General features: G+C 36.7%; 2 protein-coding genes across 2 annotated transcripts in view; one reads left to right on the top strand and one right to left on the bottom strand.

The window, feature by feature from the left end:
* The window catches only part of abcc4 (ATP binding cassette subfamily C member 4 (PEL blood group)), a 41,834-nt gene extending 36,003 nt beyond the window's left edge, over window positions 1–5,831 (bottom strand). Inside the window, exons 1-3 of the mRNA XM_081380107.1 lie at window positions 5,589–5,831; window positions 4,509–4,619; window positions 400–520 (exon numbers count right to left, since the gene is read on the bottom strand). Coding sequence (XP_081236233.1) covers window positions 400–520; window positions 4,509–4,619; window positions 5,589–5,674 — 318 coding nt within the window. The 5' untranslated portion in view covers window positions 5,675–5,831. The remainder of the gene's footprint in view (window positions 1–399; window positions 521–4,508; window positions 4,620–5,588) is intronic.
* Window positions 5,832–12,927: 7,096 nt separating this feature from the next.
* Window positions 12,928–18,827, top strand: cldn10a (claudin 10a). The gene is made up of 5 exons (XM_081380607.1): window positions 12,928–13,255; window positions 15,263–15,424; window positions 15,527–15,608; window positions 15,691–15,795; window positions 17,750–18,827. Exons 1-5 carry the CDS (start codon window positions 13,036–13,038, stop codon window positions 17,892–17,894), a joined length of 714 nt encoding a protein of 237 aa, XP_081236733.1. The 5' UTR covers window positions 12,928–13,035; the 3' UTR covers window positions 17,895–18,827.
* Window positions 18,828–19,415: the final 588 nt, after the last annotated feature.

The following is a 19,415-nucleotide window of genomic DNA, read 5'->3' on the forward strand; positions in this document are numbered from 1 at the left end:
CAAGTAAAAAAAAAAAAAACTGTTAAGCTTACTGAAGACAAGTAAACAGACTGATAAAATAAGGACAAAGAATCTAATTACAAGCAATAGTGAAAAAACCCTGGATGTCTGACCACTCTTTCTCGGATCTCATGGATGTACTTCAACTCGATCTTCTATAAACACTCTTAAAACTGACTCCTGTGTGATGCACTTCAGGTGACTCACAGCAAGACGGTGAATCATCAACAGAAGATGCGCTCTGACATTTGACAGCCAGCGGACTTGGTTTAAAAATTAAACTAAATGTAGTGTGTATACACACCAGACTAGTAGTTAACTAGAGCGGGGGTTTACTGCCTTTACCTTGTGCACCATTTACAAAAAGAACATCATGCAAAGTCCCAGATCAAAACGTACCTCTATAAGAGTGAAGACTCCCAGTACTGCATAAGATTTCCAGTAGCACCTGATAATGGCTTTGGTAAGTTTGGGTTTCCTGAGTTCTTTGGTTGCTTTCTCCACTTCTTGGTCCCAGCAACTGTTTGGAAAAAGAAAAAGATGAGGAAGGCTAAATTAATAAGGTTGAGAGAGAGAGAGACAGAGAGAGACAGAGAGAGAGAGAGAGAGAGAGAGAGAGAGAGAGAGAGAGAGAGAGAGAGAGAGAGAGAGAGAGAGAGAGAGAGAGAGAGAGAGAGAGAGAGAGAGAGAGAGAGAGATGAGGATATCATAAAACAATCTGAGAATTATAATTCTCCTTTATTACCTACATTATGTCATCTCACATACAATAACGATATGATTACTTCAACATATAAACTTGTTCACTCCTTGTCCACAAACATTAAACATCTTGATTCTTTATTTCTCAGCTTAATAGAAAAAAATGCAGATCCAGTCCTGGACCACAAGGGCCACCCGGTGAACAGGTAACATAAGATGGGTGTATGTTGTACATTTCATGTGGGCAACATGATATATGTACTGTAGCATACAGGCCACATGAAAAACATCATGAGCAACAAAATCCAAAGAACATAAGAAACAAATCCTGAGCAGAAACTACAGCATTTCTAGCCAAATCAGGAAAACTACTAAAGCGCTCCTTCAAAACAGCTGCTGAGACTCTTCAGTTGATGTTTTCCAGCAGCAACGTCCGGCAGTAAATTCTACATCTGCAAATAACAGTTTACTTCAAGGCAGAACATTTGTGTTTACGCCACGGCTCCCTGCTGCTGATCGCAACAAAAGCTTCACTAATTAGTGTCGTAGCCCAGAGCTCTGTGCTAAACGAACCAGCAATGATCCATTTTAAAGTGCATGATTAGAGGCTAGAGAAACGCTGTGTGTGGAGGTGCTTTTTAATGAACGATGGGATTGTGTTCATCGTCATTCATTTCAATGCTTTCACGGCTGGAGAATATGATTATATGGGAACTTTGTGGGAGACTGCTGATTGTTAGTGGTTTTGACTTCTGTACAAAGGGTCAGCAAATCCTGCATCTGCTTATCTGTTCTTGCGTAATAAAACCTCAAGGACAAGGTGAAGAAAAACCTTCACTAACATGATAGATTAAATCATAATGGGTGAGCAGTGATCTTTATGTTACAGTGAGTGTTATTTGCTGTGTGAACAATTAGTAAAATCAAGACTAAAAGAACAAAATAACAACCATGAAATCTTGGATTGCACAGTAACAAATATCCATGAAAACTTGAATTTTACGCAACCCATTTTACTTCTGTAATGTGACATATTTCTGAATGTAACAGGATATTCAATGAGCAAAAAAACCCTGATAAGATAAAACATGACACTGGATAAGTAATAGGGAATTTAATTTACTGGATGGTGAAAAGGGGCCATTCGATACCAGAACGTAGGCAAACCAGACATGGGGTTGACTCCCAGGGAATACATGAACTGATAAAAATGTTTACCTTGAATGTAGTTTAAAGGGACTGTTCACCCAAAAATTAAAATTCTGTCATCATTTACCCGTAAGACTTTCGTTCATCTTTGGAACACAAATGAAGATCTTTTTGATGAAATCTGAGAGATTTCTGTCCCTCCATTGACAGCTACGCAACTATCACTTTGATTCTTCAAAAAGTTAATAAAGAGATCATAAAACAAATCCATATTGAGCGGTTTAGTCCAAATATAAGCTTAAGTCGCTTTCAGATAAAAGTGTCTACCAAATGCACAAATGTAATGTAATGAGAAGTTATGAAATGGCTGCATTTCATAAAAGCAAAAAAGGAAAGATGTTTCAGAGGTGGATTAGTTGTATTTGAATTAAGGTTTACAAAGACTGACGAATTGCTTGCAATAAGACGAGGACATTGTATATAAGTTACAGTAATACTAATGTCTGATTTCACGTTGACTTCATGGTCAAATAAGATGCACAGTCACCTCAAGAGCATTAAATCAGTATTAGATAAAAGCATTTTACACCTTTTTTGCAATAATATATAAAAGAACATTACAATTATTTTACAAAGTAATATATTTATTCAAATGCTGCTATTCATTATTATTTTTTACGTAGGTTATATACAATATGGTGGTTTCTAGTTTAGCACTCACTGTTTAATTAATACTCTTTGTTTGTGCCCGATAATTACTTCTCTGGTTGAATACTGAATTGAGTTCCCTTTCACGTCTTCTTGCACTTGAATGGTTTAAAATCACTTTTAGGTTTAAATTGGCAAGACACACATGCAAATGATACATTTTCATGACAATGTCCTTTCAACTGTCGCGAGCGTCTTTCATGCCGACCCCGGGCCATCGGGCAGTCCTTATTGTCGAGCCCTGATAATATATATATATATAATATGTATGAATGTATATGTACTATAATTATGTTAGAAAAAGCTATAGCTTTAATGTAGTAAACAACTTTGTATTAGCTGCTTGTTGTTGTAGCTACTTTTTCAAATGAGTAGCTTAACTTCTGTTGCACTACTTTTCATTATGAGTGTATTATGAGTAGCCTGTAGCTTCAGAGTAGGTTCTTCCTGAACACTATAAAACAAAAGCGAGTAGGAAAACCAGACAGACTGTTAACCTCGCGTCCTGCTCTCTGTATCCTCTGCCAAGAGTTTCGCTCCAGCAATAGCAACAGCAAAACCTTCCAAATTATGTGCCCTTCTGTTGTGGCTCCACAGATTATGAGAGTTGCTTAAAGAGGACCTATTACGCTTTTTTTGCATGTTCAACCTTCTTTAGTGTGCGATGCTGCTGTTTGAGCATGAAATAGGTCTGAAAATGTACAAAGCACAAAGTTACACCAAAGGGTGTCATTCTCTTTATCAATCAGCACTGTTTCTGAACTCCCTGAAACACCTCCATTGTAGTCTTGAGTTTTCTTTTGGGAACAAACACATCACAAAATCCCTCTTTTAAATGATCCCCGCCAATGTGTACGGGAAAAAAAGAGGGACAATGTCTGGTTGAGTTGCTTTATTAGTGCGTTGGATCTCGTGGTTATGGTAAGGGGTGAGGCATATCTGAAACAACACAATGATCCAGCTGCCCAATCAGAGCACATTGTGCTTTTCGGAAGGAGGGGCTTCATACAGACAGGAACTAAATAGGGGTGCGTTTCCCGTACAACGACGTAACTCGCTGCTTCACTAACATAGTTTGATGCATCGTTGAAGAAATCAATTAGCTAGTCACGACTGTTTCCCAAAACCATACTGTCGCAAATTAGTAGTTCAACCACGTTGGTTAATGGTTTCACGCACTTAGTGAAGTAATAACTTCTTTTAATGAATCTGTTTGAGATCTAGATGTTTTGGTATAACCAGAGCGTAACTGACAGGCAGGAAAGAGAGGTGCTGCTAGAGTTTAAAATATGTGAAAAATAAGGTTTTTGAACATTCAAGAATGAAAAACTACTCCAGTAGACCCCAAAAACAAAGCCCAGACTTTGTAAAAAGGCATAATATTGCCTCTTAAAAAAATCCTAACCCTAAATACTAAATTTAAATGTGTAACTTAACTTGTCCCACACATTTTGTGCCACAAACACGAATGATCATCAAATCATGTGGCTTGAGAAAGGGTGTTCTATCGCTTTTCTAAGTGATCTGACATTTTCACCTGGCCGATTATCCAAGGAAACTTTTTTGCCAACAGTGACAGCCTTCCATAGCAACCTGTTCCAAAGCACAGTTGTGGTATTCCTTGAGGATTTTGAACCTACGGTTTCCTGGGTTACCAGGCCAGATCTTAATCCACTAAGCCATGTGCCCACCCACAGCTGCTTCTAGGAGTACTAAACCAGCCTAAACTAATTATTTTTTAATTTCAATTTGCATTAATGTGTGAATGACTTTCACAAAAACTCAACATTGCATAATGCACTCAATGCACAAACAGTGGGAGCATCACCTTTCCAACATCTAATGGGAACCGCACCAGCCTCTGTTCTCATATTTCACTATAAGTCTTCTGAGGGTTTGTTTGAGAACAGCCTGTTGTTTAATCGGTTTATTCCCAGCGGCTCACTCACCTCTGCAGTTTCTCCCCAAGTCTCTTGGACCCGTCCTCCGGAAGCACTTTATACATGTCATCTTCTTCAAGTCTTCTCTTAGATCCGATACGGAATAGAGGGTTCAGCCAGCTGATTGAGAAGAGAAAAAAGGATTTGGTCAAAAGAATGCTTTAAAGGTGTATGAAAAAGGATGCTAAATTATTGATGAGTGATGATGACAGGTGCCTAAAGTGCACAAACCACATGTTTCATGACAGTGAAAGCAGTAATTAAACAAAACCAACACCAACGCAGGTAGGTAACCTCTTTAAAACGACAGTAACAGATGTTCTCCTCTATCAGCTTTGCAAAGAGTGTTCCTGAGAGTTAAGGGTCTGAAAGCAAAGCCTAAAAAACACTCTGACTGACATTACAGCCAAACGGCTAATGACGCTTCATTTTTTCAGATCTAGGCTATTAAGTTAAAATAATACAGAATAACAGTACTAAAATGTGACTCATAATGATAAGTAAACCTGATTTAAATTTCTAAAAGTCCATTTAAAATATTTTCTGATTAATAAAAATGCCTACCAAAGCTGGTGTAACTATTCAAAGAAAATCCAATTAAAAGGCATACTTTTTTGTTTGAAACTTTAATTTAATTATTTCTTTTCTTTAAAAAAAACAGTCGAGAAATTCTACTTTAAAATATTATTTGAAAGACTTTCATCCAACAATTCAAAGTCATTCTGGTTCTGGTATAACCAACAAACAGGTCATTTGTTTTCGCCCTGATATCGTACAAGTATACATTTTATATATATGTGTGTGTGTGTATGTGTGTAAGTAATTATAAACGTTTTCAGAAATGCTTTGAACCAACATGAACACAAAGTTCACTGAATTTTATCATCAGTCTAAAAAGCTTTAATAGCTAAGGTTGAACTAATAATATCTTTAGTTTGAGATAATACACATAAGGAAACAATAACCACAAAGCTTGAATTCTCTTTTCAAGGCTTTAAATTTCACGACAGAAAACACAAAATAGCTTATAAACTGATCATCTGTCCCTCTCTTTCTCTCCTGTATAGATTCGTAAAGGTTTAACGTTACCAGAAAAATATCTGTGAGAAGAGATTAGCTGTTGCGGCCGGGTTGCTTTTCGCATCTTTGTTTATTGGCTCCATGTCGTTAGCCATCCTCCCTGCAGTTCAGCTGAACACTGGTACTCCACGCATAACCTGCGACCGGTCCGAGACATTTATTTTATAAACTGTTGTGTAACTTTCTAACACGCACATGTCAACGTCGGGTAAAGCAGGGAGGAGGTAAACCCTTCATTTCCTTCTGTAACACAAGCGCCCGCCCCCGCTTTAGCAGCTTAGTTCACTCTGATTGGCTCTCAGGGTGCTAATAGGAAAGGCGTTTACATATATGTTTTTTGTTTTTCACACTGATCAAACTAATTTATCTGACAGTGACAAGATTACAAATCCCACTATGGTGAATAACTATCTCATGAATATTAATTAAAGCATACCTACGTTGCTTGGTCACCCTCCCAATGAATATTCAGGCACCAACGGCGATCACATACTATCCTTGACTTTGCGACCAATCAGACCAACTGGTCGAACGTCACCTAATTAATATTCATGACCCCAAACCTGGTCCTTCACCGTAGTAGGATTTGTACATTATCTTTGAGGACGATCGGGAGTTTGAGATCAACGGTAAACGAAGTCACGAGGAAACAGCAGATTTTCAGAAAATTGCTGTGAGGTGCAATTTGTGAAGGATTCAATTTTATGTTTTATTACTCTTTTTAAGCAATTTAAGCAAGAGATGTAGCTACATTTGTAGCTTTGATTGTGTTATTGTAGTGCTTCGGATGGGGAGGCTTCTTGTCTACCATCTGTTCTTTATTAGCTCTGCATACACAACCCACTCATGCAGTGTGCTGGAAGCAATCATATTTAATTAGAGTGTCTAAACAGAGGAAAACAAAAAGTTACACAACAAATCTAGTCTTTTTAACATATAGAATGTTTCAAAAATGAAAATCATTTACTCTTCCTCATGTTGTTCCAAACCCATATTATTTTTTTGTCTTCTATGAAACACAAATGGATACATTTTGAATAATGTAGCTACTGGTTGTTCTTTTCCATTCCATACATTTACAATAAATAGCCTATAGGGATACAAGTATAAAACAATAAAAGTATCATACACAGTTCCATCTGACTATTCCAATTCTTCGCGAACACACCAAAATTAGTCTTTAAAAATCAAGTCAAGTCAAGTGTATTTGTATAGCGCTTTTCACAATACAGATTGTATCAAAGCAGCTTCACAGTATTAAATTAAAATAATACAACTAGGTTTGTTTCTAATAGAATTTATTGATTGATAAAATTAAAATTAAATATCCCCAAAATATAAAAATAAAAAGATTTGTTTGTGAACAAGGTCGAGCGATTCTTAAAGAATTCAAAAGAACGTTTTGTTCACTAAACTTTGAATTTTAAAGCTGACCTATTATGCCCCCTTTTTATAAGTGGAGGTAAATAAGTTTCAGGTGTCCCAAGAATGTGTTTGTAAAGTTTTAGCTCAAAATACCCAACAGATTATTTATTATACCATGTTGTAAATGAGTGAAAGGAAAAACATGCTGTTTTCATGCATGTGTCCTTAATGCAAATGATCCGCTGTTGCTCCCTGCCCCGCTTTCCAGAAGAGGGCGGAGCCTGTACAGCTCGTGCCTCCAATACTCTGCCAGAAGCTAAAACATCTGTTCTGATTTTTTATATGCTTTTAATTTGAATCAAGCAACAAAAGAAAAACAGAAAATCACTCACTGCTCTTCACTGAATAACTTAGTAGCATTAATAAGAATAAATCTCTTATACTTGAATGCTGCTGTTAAATGGTATGGTGAGGAGATAAACATGGCGGACTGTGTACTGCTCACTCAGGGCTGGGTCAGCAGTCGTGGGCGGAGCCTAATCATTTGTGACATCATAAACGCTACAATCTGCAATCTGTTTGTTCTGAGACACTGCTTATGATTTATGGGGATTAAAAAAGAGGAATGGGTGGATTTTTTTACCATTATAGGGTGGTTGTGAACTAGGTTTTCTCGGAGCGTGTCCAGCTCGTCACGATACGCCCGCAGCGAACGTGTGTCACACAGCAACTGCAGGCTCTGACAAACACACATAACAGCAAATGATACTTATGCATAATGTTTCTCTTTTTACTACAAAAATGTTGTAAACACAGCCATGTTGAAGACTGCAGTAATATTTTTCACTGATGTTATGGCAGTCCACTCAGCTTATTGTTTTTCAAGAATGTTGCACTCCTGTTTTTCATTGTGCACGAAACTTCACGCCAATAAATCATCAGGAATATTTGCTGACTTGTGCACGTCTCAAGCGCCCTTTTAACATTCGTCCTAATGCCTGTTAGTTGTCTGTGGATTTGACCATATTTGGCGTTTAAAATGGAAACGTCTTTAGACATGGAAAATCAATTTTACAATCGATTCAATGAACACTTTCGTCTCAAAAATCGAACAGGATTTTTTCTCAAAAGTGACAGCCCTATTGTTTACACACACTACCGTCACACATTTATGTTCAAAAACATAAATCATTTTTTGCACAATAGGTAAAAGTATAAAACATTAAATCAAGACCAACGAGAAGTAGCCTACATTGTAACTCAATCACAAATCAATCTCATTCCTTTTTGAGAAACACACTGTATGTATGTTCAATCTCTCTCTTCCTTCATCTCTCTCTGTATCTCTCTTGGATTTCCGATATAGATAAAGCACTGAAACAACAGAAGATGAGAGACCCATAATGATACAGGGCAGGTGGCCACTACACTGATAAAGGTAATGCTGACAGACACAGACCCACACACACTCACACACACACGTGAGAAAGGAGGCCCTGAACTGAGCCAGAACTGCACATTAGGAATGATTGACTTCCATGCCATGCTCTGTAAAGCCTAACTTGTTAAGTCATTGTTACTTTGCTTAATGTTTTATATGTAAACTTTACTCCAAAGGCAGTGCTGAAAGTGGCCAACTATTAACCTTTGCTCAGTTTGAGTATCGTAAATTATATTCTTCAGGGTTATGTAACTCAAATTTGTGTGGTGTAAATACAGTTAGTGGTGCATTGCTCTTAAACATGTACAGACATGTTCAGTCAACTTTCCCGGGAATGCTATCATCCTGAAGTCATTCTGATAAACCGTTCTGTCATTTTTCAAGGGTAAATCTTAGTTAACTTGAGGGTACTCTACGCTGTCTGGCATGCAAGTATTTACTAGTTTTGTGTGACTCATTTGATTCTTTCACATTTTTCTAAGAAGTCATATTGTTGTGTCATGATGATGTCAGGTTTGTGATCTTTCAGCTTCCTGAAGATGAATACCCCATCTAAATTACTCCGCAATCATAAAAGTGCCACATTCTCCCTTTCATATGGCAAGATTAATTTCACACATGTAATTTGCAACAGTGTAATTGCACATTGGAAGTGATACATGTGTTTAATTTGGCTCAATACAGAGCTCCTCGAGGGAATCTACATGGTTGTTATGACGGCAGATATTTTGGTTTGACGTTCTCGCTGACCTTGTATCACTCAGCAACAGCTCTCCTCAAAAACAATTACTGGCTGTTTTGAGTCATCCATCCTCACGGGCACAAGAGAGAATGTCTCTCTAACATGTTCAGGGGAAAAGAAGTTGTTAGTAATTTTGTATTTTATTTAGTTGCTTAACTGATCTTCACTCACTGGCCACATTATTAAGCACACCTGTTCAACTGCTCATTAACACAAATATCTAATCAGCCAATCACATTGTAGCAACTCTACACATTTAGGAACGTAGACACGGGCTGTGTCCGGATTTGCCCACCTATACCCTAAAGCAGGGGTGTCGAACTCAGTTCCTGGAGGGCCACAGCCCTGCAGAGTTTCGCTTCAGCCCTAATTAAACACACCTGATCAGCTCAAGTCCTTCAGGCTTATTTGAAAACTGCAGGTGTGTGTGTGTTGAAGCAGGGTTGGAACAAAACTCTGTAGGGCTGTGGCCCTCCAGGAACTGAGTTTGACACCTGTGCCCTAAAGGGTCATTGCTGAACACTGTTGATACTTAAAATCAACCCAAACAAACATACCCCTCCCTTCATCCCAGACAGCAACATAGTGTCGTCCCAGATCCGGGCCACATATAGTACATGTGGCTTCAACACACGCACTATATGTGGGCGTGTTGCTTCCCGCTACTCTCTCTCCAGCGCTGGAAAACTTTTCAATTATTAATGCGGGTCCTAAAACTTTTGCCTGATCATAACCCTTTCTTTTTCCAGTGATATTCCTCTGACCTTTTTTTCTTTTTTGAAGGGATTGTTCACAGAAAAATGAAAATATTGTCATCATTTAATCACCCTTAAGTTGTTCCAAACCTGTATGAGTTTCTTTCTTCTGCTGAGCACAAAAGAAGATGTTTTAAAAAATGTTGGTAACCAGAGAGTTGACGGCACCCATTGACTTCCATAGTAGGAAAAAAATACCAAAATAGTTGCAAAAGGGGGTCCAACTCGGTGCTAACAAAGGGTACCTAAAAAAGTAGGGCTGGTCCAAATACCATTTTTTGAGCTTCGAAGCTTCGGTAGTAATGAACATCGAATATTCGAAGCTTCGGAGAGAGGGTGCTGAACATATTCTTCTCTCTAATAAAGGCAGGAATCTCTATGTGTCTGTATGTCCGTTTGCATTTTGATTATTTCGACAACCGTTCATCCAATCGACTTCACAAGGGAGTGCAGTGTCGCATTTGGTGCAATATATATGGACACGTGAGACGCAACACATTCAGAATTAATAAACTTTTAGTAAACTAAACTACAGAACAGCGCGAGCGGGAAGCGGCGCACCTCAAACGGGCAGGGCTTATATGCTCCGAAAACGGACACTGCACTAGTGATATAAAACGCACACACACACAGGTCTGTTAAATTAAGCAATATTTTTAAGGTAGTCTAAAATTTTTCTGACTAACAAATTACTGACACAGTAAAGGGTAGATTTAAATAAAGAAAAACGAAATTTAAATAAAGAAAAACGAAATTAAGTTAAATTAAAAATGAGATTAATTTAGATTGATAATAATGGGTAAAAAGGCTAATACATTTTGTTTCTATTATTCTATTTTCTATTATTCAGCAGTATCACACACATGACCCGCGTCGGCCAATAGTGAGCCTACGTGGTGACGTGCAACACAGATGCGCTACGCTATTACACTACGTGTAAGGACTCGAGGCCCAGAGAGAAGGAAATGAAAAGTGGAATAAAGTCGTTATTTTTGTTTGTTTTTGCGCACAAAAAGTATTCTCGTCGCTTTATAAACTTAAGATTGAGCCACTGGAGTCAATTATATTAACGATGTCTTTAATAGCCTACATTTTCTGGGCCAGCAAGTTATAGTGTCCATAAGCCTGCAGGAGGAGTGATCCAGCTCTCAGATTTCATCAAAAATATCTTAATGTGTGTTCCGAAGATGAACGAAAGTCTTACGGGGTTGGAACAACATGAGGGTGAGTAACTACTGACAGAATTTTCATTTTTGGGTGAACTAACCCTTTAAAATAATAAAACTGATCATCTGAGATCAGGTAAAAATATATAGATATTTCGCCTGTTTTGAACATTTGGAACATTTTGTGATAGTTATTATTGAACACAGCCTCGTTTCCTGAAACCACATTACTTTTTACAGTTACTTCAGAAATTATCTAATCCAGTTTGGTAATTTTTGTAGCCTATTTATTTTGTAAAGGTTTTATTACATTCCCGAAATAACACTGTTGTTTTGTTGAACTAATAAGTTATTAAATGAAATGACCAATGTAACTGATATACCTTCAAACATTATATAATTGTAATTTATGTGTTCTTGGCTGAGCCGAGCAGCTGTTGACTGAAGAAGCCTCACTGTTTTGGTCAGGTCAGGTTATGTTTTGTAACTCCCTCTGGGGGACTGAGGGAAAACCTTTAACAGGATCTGAGCCTGAGAACAGGCAGGAAGACCCATTTGACCTCTGCTAACTGGAGCCTCCTGGTTACACAAACATGCTCTCCAACTCCCACATACAAACACATTTACCATTTCAGTATTCTTGCCAAATGCTCCTTTTTTATTAAACAGCAGTAAAACACCAGTGACATTTTAGAAAAGTGAAGATCTGTTATTTTAAGCTCAAGGTGTAGTGTTCACACAGGAACCATGACTGAAATTCTAGACAGTGTGGATATTTTACATGCACTCTCTCCTACGAGTTTTGACACACTTTTTAACACATAAAAACATAATTGCAGGACCAATGCAAAAACATGAATTGCAATGAAAGATAAAACTGGTGCTTATATAACGATACATCGTTTTTGATTCATTCTCATACCACACAGGATTCACCCAAATTCTTACAGTACCTCTAGATGGCAACGAAACCTCAGATTAAAACCTCAACCTTGGTCCAAATCTTGGTTGTTATAGTTAAACTGAAACCATAAAAACATTTTTGATAATAAACATCAACTTAAATAAGAAACATTTTTTAAAAACTTGACCGTAAACTTATTTTATTTTCATACAGTTTAACTTGATATGCTAAAATAATTAAAATTAAGACTGAAATAAAATCATCGTAATAAAAAATGTAAACATAAAAAAAAACAATTTACTAAAAGTTTAGCTGAAATGAAAACTAAAATATAAAAATAAGTTAGTTCACACAAAAGTGTACATGTGTATATCTACATATACAGTAGATAAACAGTATCTATATAGAAGAGATCGTAAAATTAATCCAAATGAATTGAGCGGTTTAGTCCAAATTTTCTGAAGAGACTGAATCACTTTATATGATGAATAGATTGAATTTAGGATTTTATTCACATGTAAACATTCATCAGCTCACACATCAGAAGCTCATGCATGTTCGCTTGACGTGCGAGAACCAATGAGGTTCATTCTCGTGTTACACAGCGCGTTTGAGCTTCCGCGAGAGGTTTGTTCTCGCGCTGGTCCAAATGAATCCTAAATACAAAATGACAGACTTTAAAGTCCTATCTCTCACATCAGACCCTTATCTGAACATTTTTCATCAATATCCGCTGGAAGCATTGACTTTTCAGGCCCTTCCAATAACACCCATCTTTTATGTACTCACCTCCTGACCTCCAGCATCTTTGCAGACTCTCTTAAAATGATTCTTGCAGAGTGATGTTTGGGTGGGTGTGTGTGCATGCGAGTGTGTGTGGTGTCGTGGGTAGTTAATGTGAAAACAAAAAGCTATTGGTCAGCTGTTGAAAAGGTTAGTAGCCAGAGCCCTCCCTGCTGAATATAAAGCAGCATTGGGGGGAGACCCGTCAACAAACGGTTCAGTCCAGACTCAGAACCCCTTACGGATGAACTGCTGAGACCGGACTCTTCTCTGCATTTAACTTTAACAGAACATTGGGAAATGGGTAATATGGGAACCGAGATTATTGCCTTCCTTTTCACCATATCTGGATGGATTCTGATCTCCTCCACAATCCCAACTGACTACTGGAAAGTGTCGTCAGTGGATGGGACGGTCATCACCACGGCAACGTTTTGGTCCAATCTCTGGAAGACGTGTGTTACGGATTCAACCGGAGTCTCCAACTGCAAGGACTTTCCTTCAATGCTCGCACTGGATGGTACTTTATTACTTACTTTTCTTGACTTTTCTTGACTTTTTATTTCTTGCCTGAATGAATGGTCTGAATGTGTTTGTGAGTTATTGGTCCCTTTCCCTTCTCCCAGAAGATCCAGGTGTCTAATTGTTCGGAAAAAGAGTAGCATGGTGTTGGATTGCCCTAATGCTGCTTTAGCCAGAAACTTCCACAACACAAACAAACTGAAGCCAAACCAATCACTTGACCATTTAAACAGGGAGTTTATTGTGTTATGATTGTGCTTAATGCATTTAACATGATGCTGACACCAGTTTAAGAATGCAATAATTTGAGCTCTCTGGAGGTAAAAAGAGACACAAAAGGATCTGCTTGTCTCAAACTTTATATTTCCGACTCGCTACTTCTGTTACAACCTGCAGGAATGTACTAAGGCAAGTAGAAAAATATGTTTATAATAACCACAGTTTAGCTTAATTATGTCTGGATGGCACACCCACAAACAGGAGAAAGCACACAGACACAGTTCCCTCAGGCTGCCGTGCAAAAGCAGATGGTTAAATAGGTCATGTATTGAATGTTTAATGCATAATTGGCTTGTTTGAGGCACTGCATATTTGTGATGTGACCGCTTTGACGGCTAGCTGGAGAGTTTAATGAAAGATGCTGCATGTGTTGAGGGAGATCGTCATGTCGTCTCTGTATGCTTGCTAAGGTGTTCTGAGGGTGCGTCTTTATCTAGTTCAGTAGTCAGGGCACTGATCAGGGAATCGGTCATTTTAAGGGCTTTCTGAATCGCGAAATCCTTCCAGTGCACAAGAACGTTCGCTCCCTAAACAAATCCCACAATGCCCCGTGAAATCACGGCATCGGTTCCCTTACCGGAAATTATGTCACATTTCTGAAGCACGAAGCGCGCGAGCCAACTCAATGAATATAATGACACGTGATAGAAGATTTGAAAAGACAAACCTCTTTTTATTGTATGTCAGCATAAATCACTAGTGAACACATATGTTACAGAACAATGTGTTTATACAGCGTTTTAATCAAAAATATAAAGGTCCTGCTAGGTGTCGATTTATACCAGCGGTAACATGTCGCTGGAAATTGAGTAATCACTGTCCCAGTGCGTAGTGAAGCAGGGTCCTTACCAGTGCCCGGATTCGTGGACACGATATGCTGATTCACGAGCTGGGGAGCGGATTGAGTCGCACCCTGAGGGATTGTTAGCATGTTGCTATGTGGTTGCTAAGGTGTGAGGCCCATTTTCGATGTACATTACTGGGAGTATCAGTGACATCATAACATAGATGAGGTGTTATCGAAGTTGCAAGAATGACTTGTGTTAGTCTTGGTAGCATCAGTAAGAATGGGTTGAAAATAATAAACCGAACTGTAGTGTTTAGTGTAGATGTATTCCATCATTTTCCAGACCAAGTTTATGATTTTATACCTATTTAGTATGACTTTTACCTTTAGCTTTTATTGTAGATTTTCTCTGTAAAGAAAACTTAAAATATTTTTTTTATAAATAATTAATAATAATAATAAAAGGTTTCAAATACATTTTCTAATAATTTACAATAATTGTAATAATTCAGTTATTGCATATATATATATATATATATATATATATATATATATATATACACACACACACACAGACACACAATTTATTGTGCTTTACATTAAAAGGATTTTAAAAAATCATAAAATAATCAGAACAGAAGAAATAAAGTAAATAAAACTCGATTTTATTTGTATTAAAAACCAAATAAGCAGAAATATAGGCAAGTAAATAATTAATTATGTTAAATTATAAATTTAAATGATACATTTTCAGTAACTGTATAACATATCATTTTTTTTGTGTGTTGGCACCAGTGAAAATGTTAGTGCAAGCAGAAATCTGATCTACTGGCCCGACCAGGCAAGCAGAAAAAAAAAAATCTTCCTGTTTATCCCAGTGATTGTATAATAAATTTTTCCCTGATATATATATTGCTTCTGCTTCTGCTGTTCCTGCAGCTTATATCCAGGTGTGTCGTGGACTGATGATCTCAGCTGTGTGCCTGGGATTTTTTGGAGCTATCCTGGCGCTAGTGGGCATGAAGTGTACTAAAATAGGGGGATCAGAGACCACCAAAGCCAGGATCACCTGCCTATGTGGACTGCACTTTATTCTCAGTGGTAAATGTCGCCTATACGTCATGGTTTCTTTTCTAAAGCATTTGCAATTCCCACTTTTCAGAATGAGAGTGTCCTGTAACTATACACCCATCCTCTGTGCAGGAATCTGCTCTTTGACCGCCTGTTCTCTCTACGCACACCGGATCACGTCAGAGTTTTTTGACCCCTTATTTGTGAAACAGAAGTAAGCAATAGCATCCCATTGTAACATTCTTCCTTTCTCGTCACCTATTACCAGCACCAGTGTTTTGCCTGTTTGGATTTAGGTTTGAACTCGGGGCGGCCCTGTTCATTGGCTGGGCAGGATCAGTTCTCAGCATTCTTGGAGGATTTATCTTTTGCTTCTCCATGTCAGAGGGATTCATTATCAGGTCTGATTCTTAGATTGTCCACATGCAAACTGTTTCGCCTGTTTTAAAGGGGTCCTAATATATATATATATATATATATATATATATATATATATATATATATTTAAACCTCCTATTGCATTCGGGTCCATCTTGACTCAGAAGAGGTACATAAAAAATAGAAAAAAAAATCCATCGTTTTTAGAACGAAGATGAAATTTTGTAAGTGAAGATGGTAGATGTGTATTTTGACCGTAAGTAAGATGGTCAAAATACACACACTTTTTCCCCCCAGAATTGTTTAACATACAATGTAAGAGATATAACCATTTAAACAAAAATTTTAGGCCTTTTAAGTTCGGGTCCATTTTGACCCGAAAGTGAACTGTGGCTTTTCTCTTACATCTATTAGTTAGATTTGTCTAAAATTACTTCTGTAAAAATACATTTTGTTTATAAACATTGCTCGCTCATGCACACACAATAGTCCTGAAATTGAAATAAAATGTCAAACAAATTAATGTGTTTGTAGAGCAAAATTTCATAGACCAAATGGTCTAAATTTGAAAAAGGAAAGAGGGTTTGGAAAAGAAAAAGTCCATATTTCACTTTGCTGCCACCTATTGGTGAACCATTGCAGCGTGAAAAGGAGATTCAAGCTGTTTATCGTCATTATTTTCATATGAAAGTAAAAGTGTAGGCAAGTAAAATTAATATATATATACTGTATATATATGTAGGTTTCATAAATTAAGTTTTGAGCTGTCATGAGTAAAAAGTTTCAAATAAATGTAATTAAATCCACTGAAGTCAATGGAGTTCATCCCGGTAATTCTCATATTATAAATTTCATCTAACAATATATCAAATACATGTTCCCATAAATATTGATTAAAATATATATTTTCTTGCATCTCACTGGTTTTTGCTAGTTCTTGAAAAATTGTAAATATTTAAAGAATTTATAAAAAAAAATTTAAAGGGGGTAAATGAAGTAAAAGCATGGTAATACTTAAAACTCTAAAACATTTGTGCAATAATGAGAAGTTACTGATACAGTATGGTTTTAGTTGAAAAATATTAAGTTATGACTGTTTTACAAGCTTACGTTCCACCGGGTCCAAATAGACCCTGGAATGAAAAAGGCGTATACAGTTTTTATAATGCATTAGGAGGGTTTAAAAGGAATTTCATTTGGAATTTTCATGTCAGCATCCTAAAATATTAACAAATGAATGTCCCTGTTTACATGTCAAATACACCTCTTTGAAACATAGCCCATCCATTCACAGTCATTTTATTGTTTAAGATTAACCTAAGATTGTCAAACTGTTTCTTAAAATCAATCAATCAATCAATCAATGAGATTGTCAATAGGAATGCTTCACCCAAAAATGATAATTTGATGAAATTTATTTCTTCTGTGCACATAGATATTTCAAATAACTTTCAAATAAGTATTTTGGGAGAACTATTTTTTATTTTTTTTATTCTAATGGTCTGAGAGAATGTTGTGCAAAAAAATTGTAATGTAAATGTTGTTCTACTGTAAAAAAGTTGCTGCCTTAATTTTAAGTGCAATTAACTTGGATGTTTAAGTCATTTCAACTTAAATTAAACATTAAACTGATTTTAAAAACGAGTTGAATCTTGTATAACTTATAAAAAAGGTGAAAATTTCTTAACTTATCTTGATGAGTTAAGGCAATGTAAAAACATGTCAAATATTTTTTTTCTGTATTGTTCTATATTATTTATATAATAAAGTAGCTATTATTTTATTAATTATATTTCTATATAGCTTTAATTTGTTTAGTTTTTTAATTTCTGTTTTAGTAATTTTAGTGTTTCAGCTTACTCATACTTTTTTTCAAATTACTATTAGTTTTTGATCATTTTTTATATATAGTTTTGGTTTTAGTTAACAATAACAACACTGGTTCTAATGTCTTGAAATCATTCCCCTCTCTGACAGGGAATACTCCTACAACGGTGCCACGTCTTTCATATCAAAAAGAACCAAGATCACTGCGATGGGCAAGAACCCCGCGACTCCTCGGAAAGATCCTCCGGACCAAAGCTTTTCTGGCAGGCAGTTTGAGAGGAACGCGTACGTTTGATTTCAGCATCCTCAGTCAAGCTGGAAATGACAACAAGTGATCAAGGCCAACAAATACACACTGTGTGAAGTCAACTATCCAACAAATCCTTGAATGGAGAATAAGGCTGCTTTCATCATTTGAAGACTGCACAGAGGCAAATGTCATATATTATAAATATATATATCCTGTATATGGGTAAATCCAGATATTTTTCTTTTTCAGAGGCTATTTTGGTTAAGATATACCTATAGACAATAAATTGAGACATTTTTCAGTTTCAATCCATATATATATATATTACCCATTAGAAACCTCAAGAAAGTTTCCAAGTATGACATTGTGAAACAATCAGCAGATTTCTTCACTTGGGACTTTGAAGTAAGTCAGGTGAACTGATGACAGAGAAGACGGGGAGAACAGCTGCGCTCCACTGACCACAGGAACATGCTGTCTCAGTTCGGAAATTGCGCCGGTCCTGGAGTCTCTCTTCACCTCCTGATCAGTGGAAACTCGAGACTCTGACCCCAGTTTTTAGAGCTGGAGCTTCCGTGAGCTGCTGCGGGTTGGCAGAGTCTCCTTGTTCTGTCGGATTCTTCCTTAAACAAGCGTGCAGTGTCTCTGTGCTTTTTGTAAGAAGGTTTTAAAGTATTTTAGGGTCAGTAGTTTGTTTTTATTTTTTTAAAGAAATGAACACTTTTATTCAGCAAGGATGCATTCAATTGATCAGAAGTGACAGTAAAGACCTGAAAAAAGATTTATTTCAAATAAATGCTGTTCTTTTTAACAATGATAATAATCCAAAAATTTTTTTTTTTTTTTTTTTAGAATGTATTAGATTATTAGCATATTATTTCTGAAGGATCATGTAACACTGAAGACTGGAGTAATGATGCTGAAAATTCAGCTTTGTATCACTAAATTGCATGATTTAAATACACACTGTACATGTTCAATAGAAAACAGTTATTTTAAATTAGAATAATATTTCAAAATATTATGTTTTTACTGTATTTTTGTGCAAAGAAATGCAGCCTTTGTGAACATAAGATACTTATATATATATATAAGATACTGGATGAATCTCCCAAATGTTACCATCAAAAGGAAAAATAATAATAATAAATAAGCTTATTGAAAACCAAAGTGGGATGAAATATTAGGACAATGCCCCCACCCCAAAAAAAGAGGATATTTTGAACGTTCAGAGAACATTGTTTTATCACAGTGCCACAAATCTGAATACTCAGGCTTACAGATTTGTTCAAATATCAAATTTAGAAAAACACTTCTTATAAACAACCAATGACCTTCATCAGCAGTGATTGAGTGTAAAACTGGCCACCAGAGGGCATCATGGTCTTAAGACTAACAAGAAAAGACATCTCTGACTGGCTCTTCCACTGAAGATAATGTATCTTAGTAAGAGGTGAAGCGCTGTTTCTATAGAGTCATCGGGAGAAAGGCTGAGGCTCTTCCAGCAAACAAAGGCGTAATTCAACATCCCAGTCTTGGCTTCATTACTTTAAACCATGAAGAAAG

The sequence above is a fragment of the Scardinius erythrophthalmus genome (genome assembly GCF_964197995.2).
Source record: "Scardinius erythrophthalmus genome assembly, chromosome: 12".
Lineage (NCBI taxonomy): Eukaryota > Metazoa > Chordata > Actinopteri > Cypriniformes > Leuciscidae > Scardinius > Scardinius erythrophthalmus.

Excerpts from the sequence above, each read along its gene's own strand:
- cldn10a (XM_081380607.1), top strand. The coding sequence starts at position 13,036 with ATGGGTAATATGGGAACCGAGATTATTGCCTTCCTTTTCACCATATCT. Across the intron at positions 13,256-15,262 it reads TTCAATGCTCGCACTGGATG|CTTATATCCAGGTGTGTCGT; the intron begins GTACTTTATTAC and ends CTGTTCCTGCAG. Across the intron at positions 15,425-15,526 it reads ACTGCACTTTATTCTCAGTG|GAATCTGCTCTTTGACCGCC; the intron begins GTAAATGTCGCC and ends TCCTCTGTGCAG.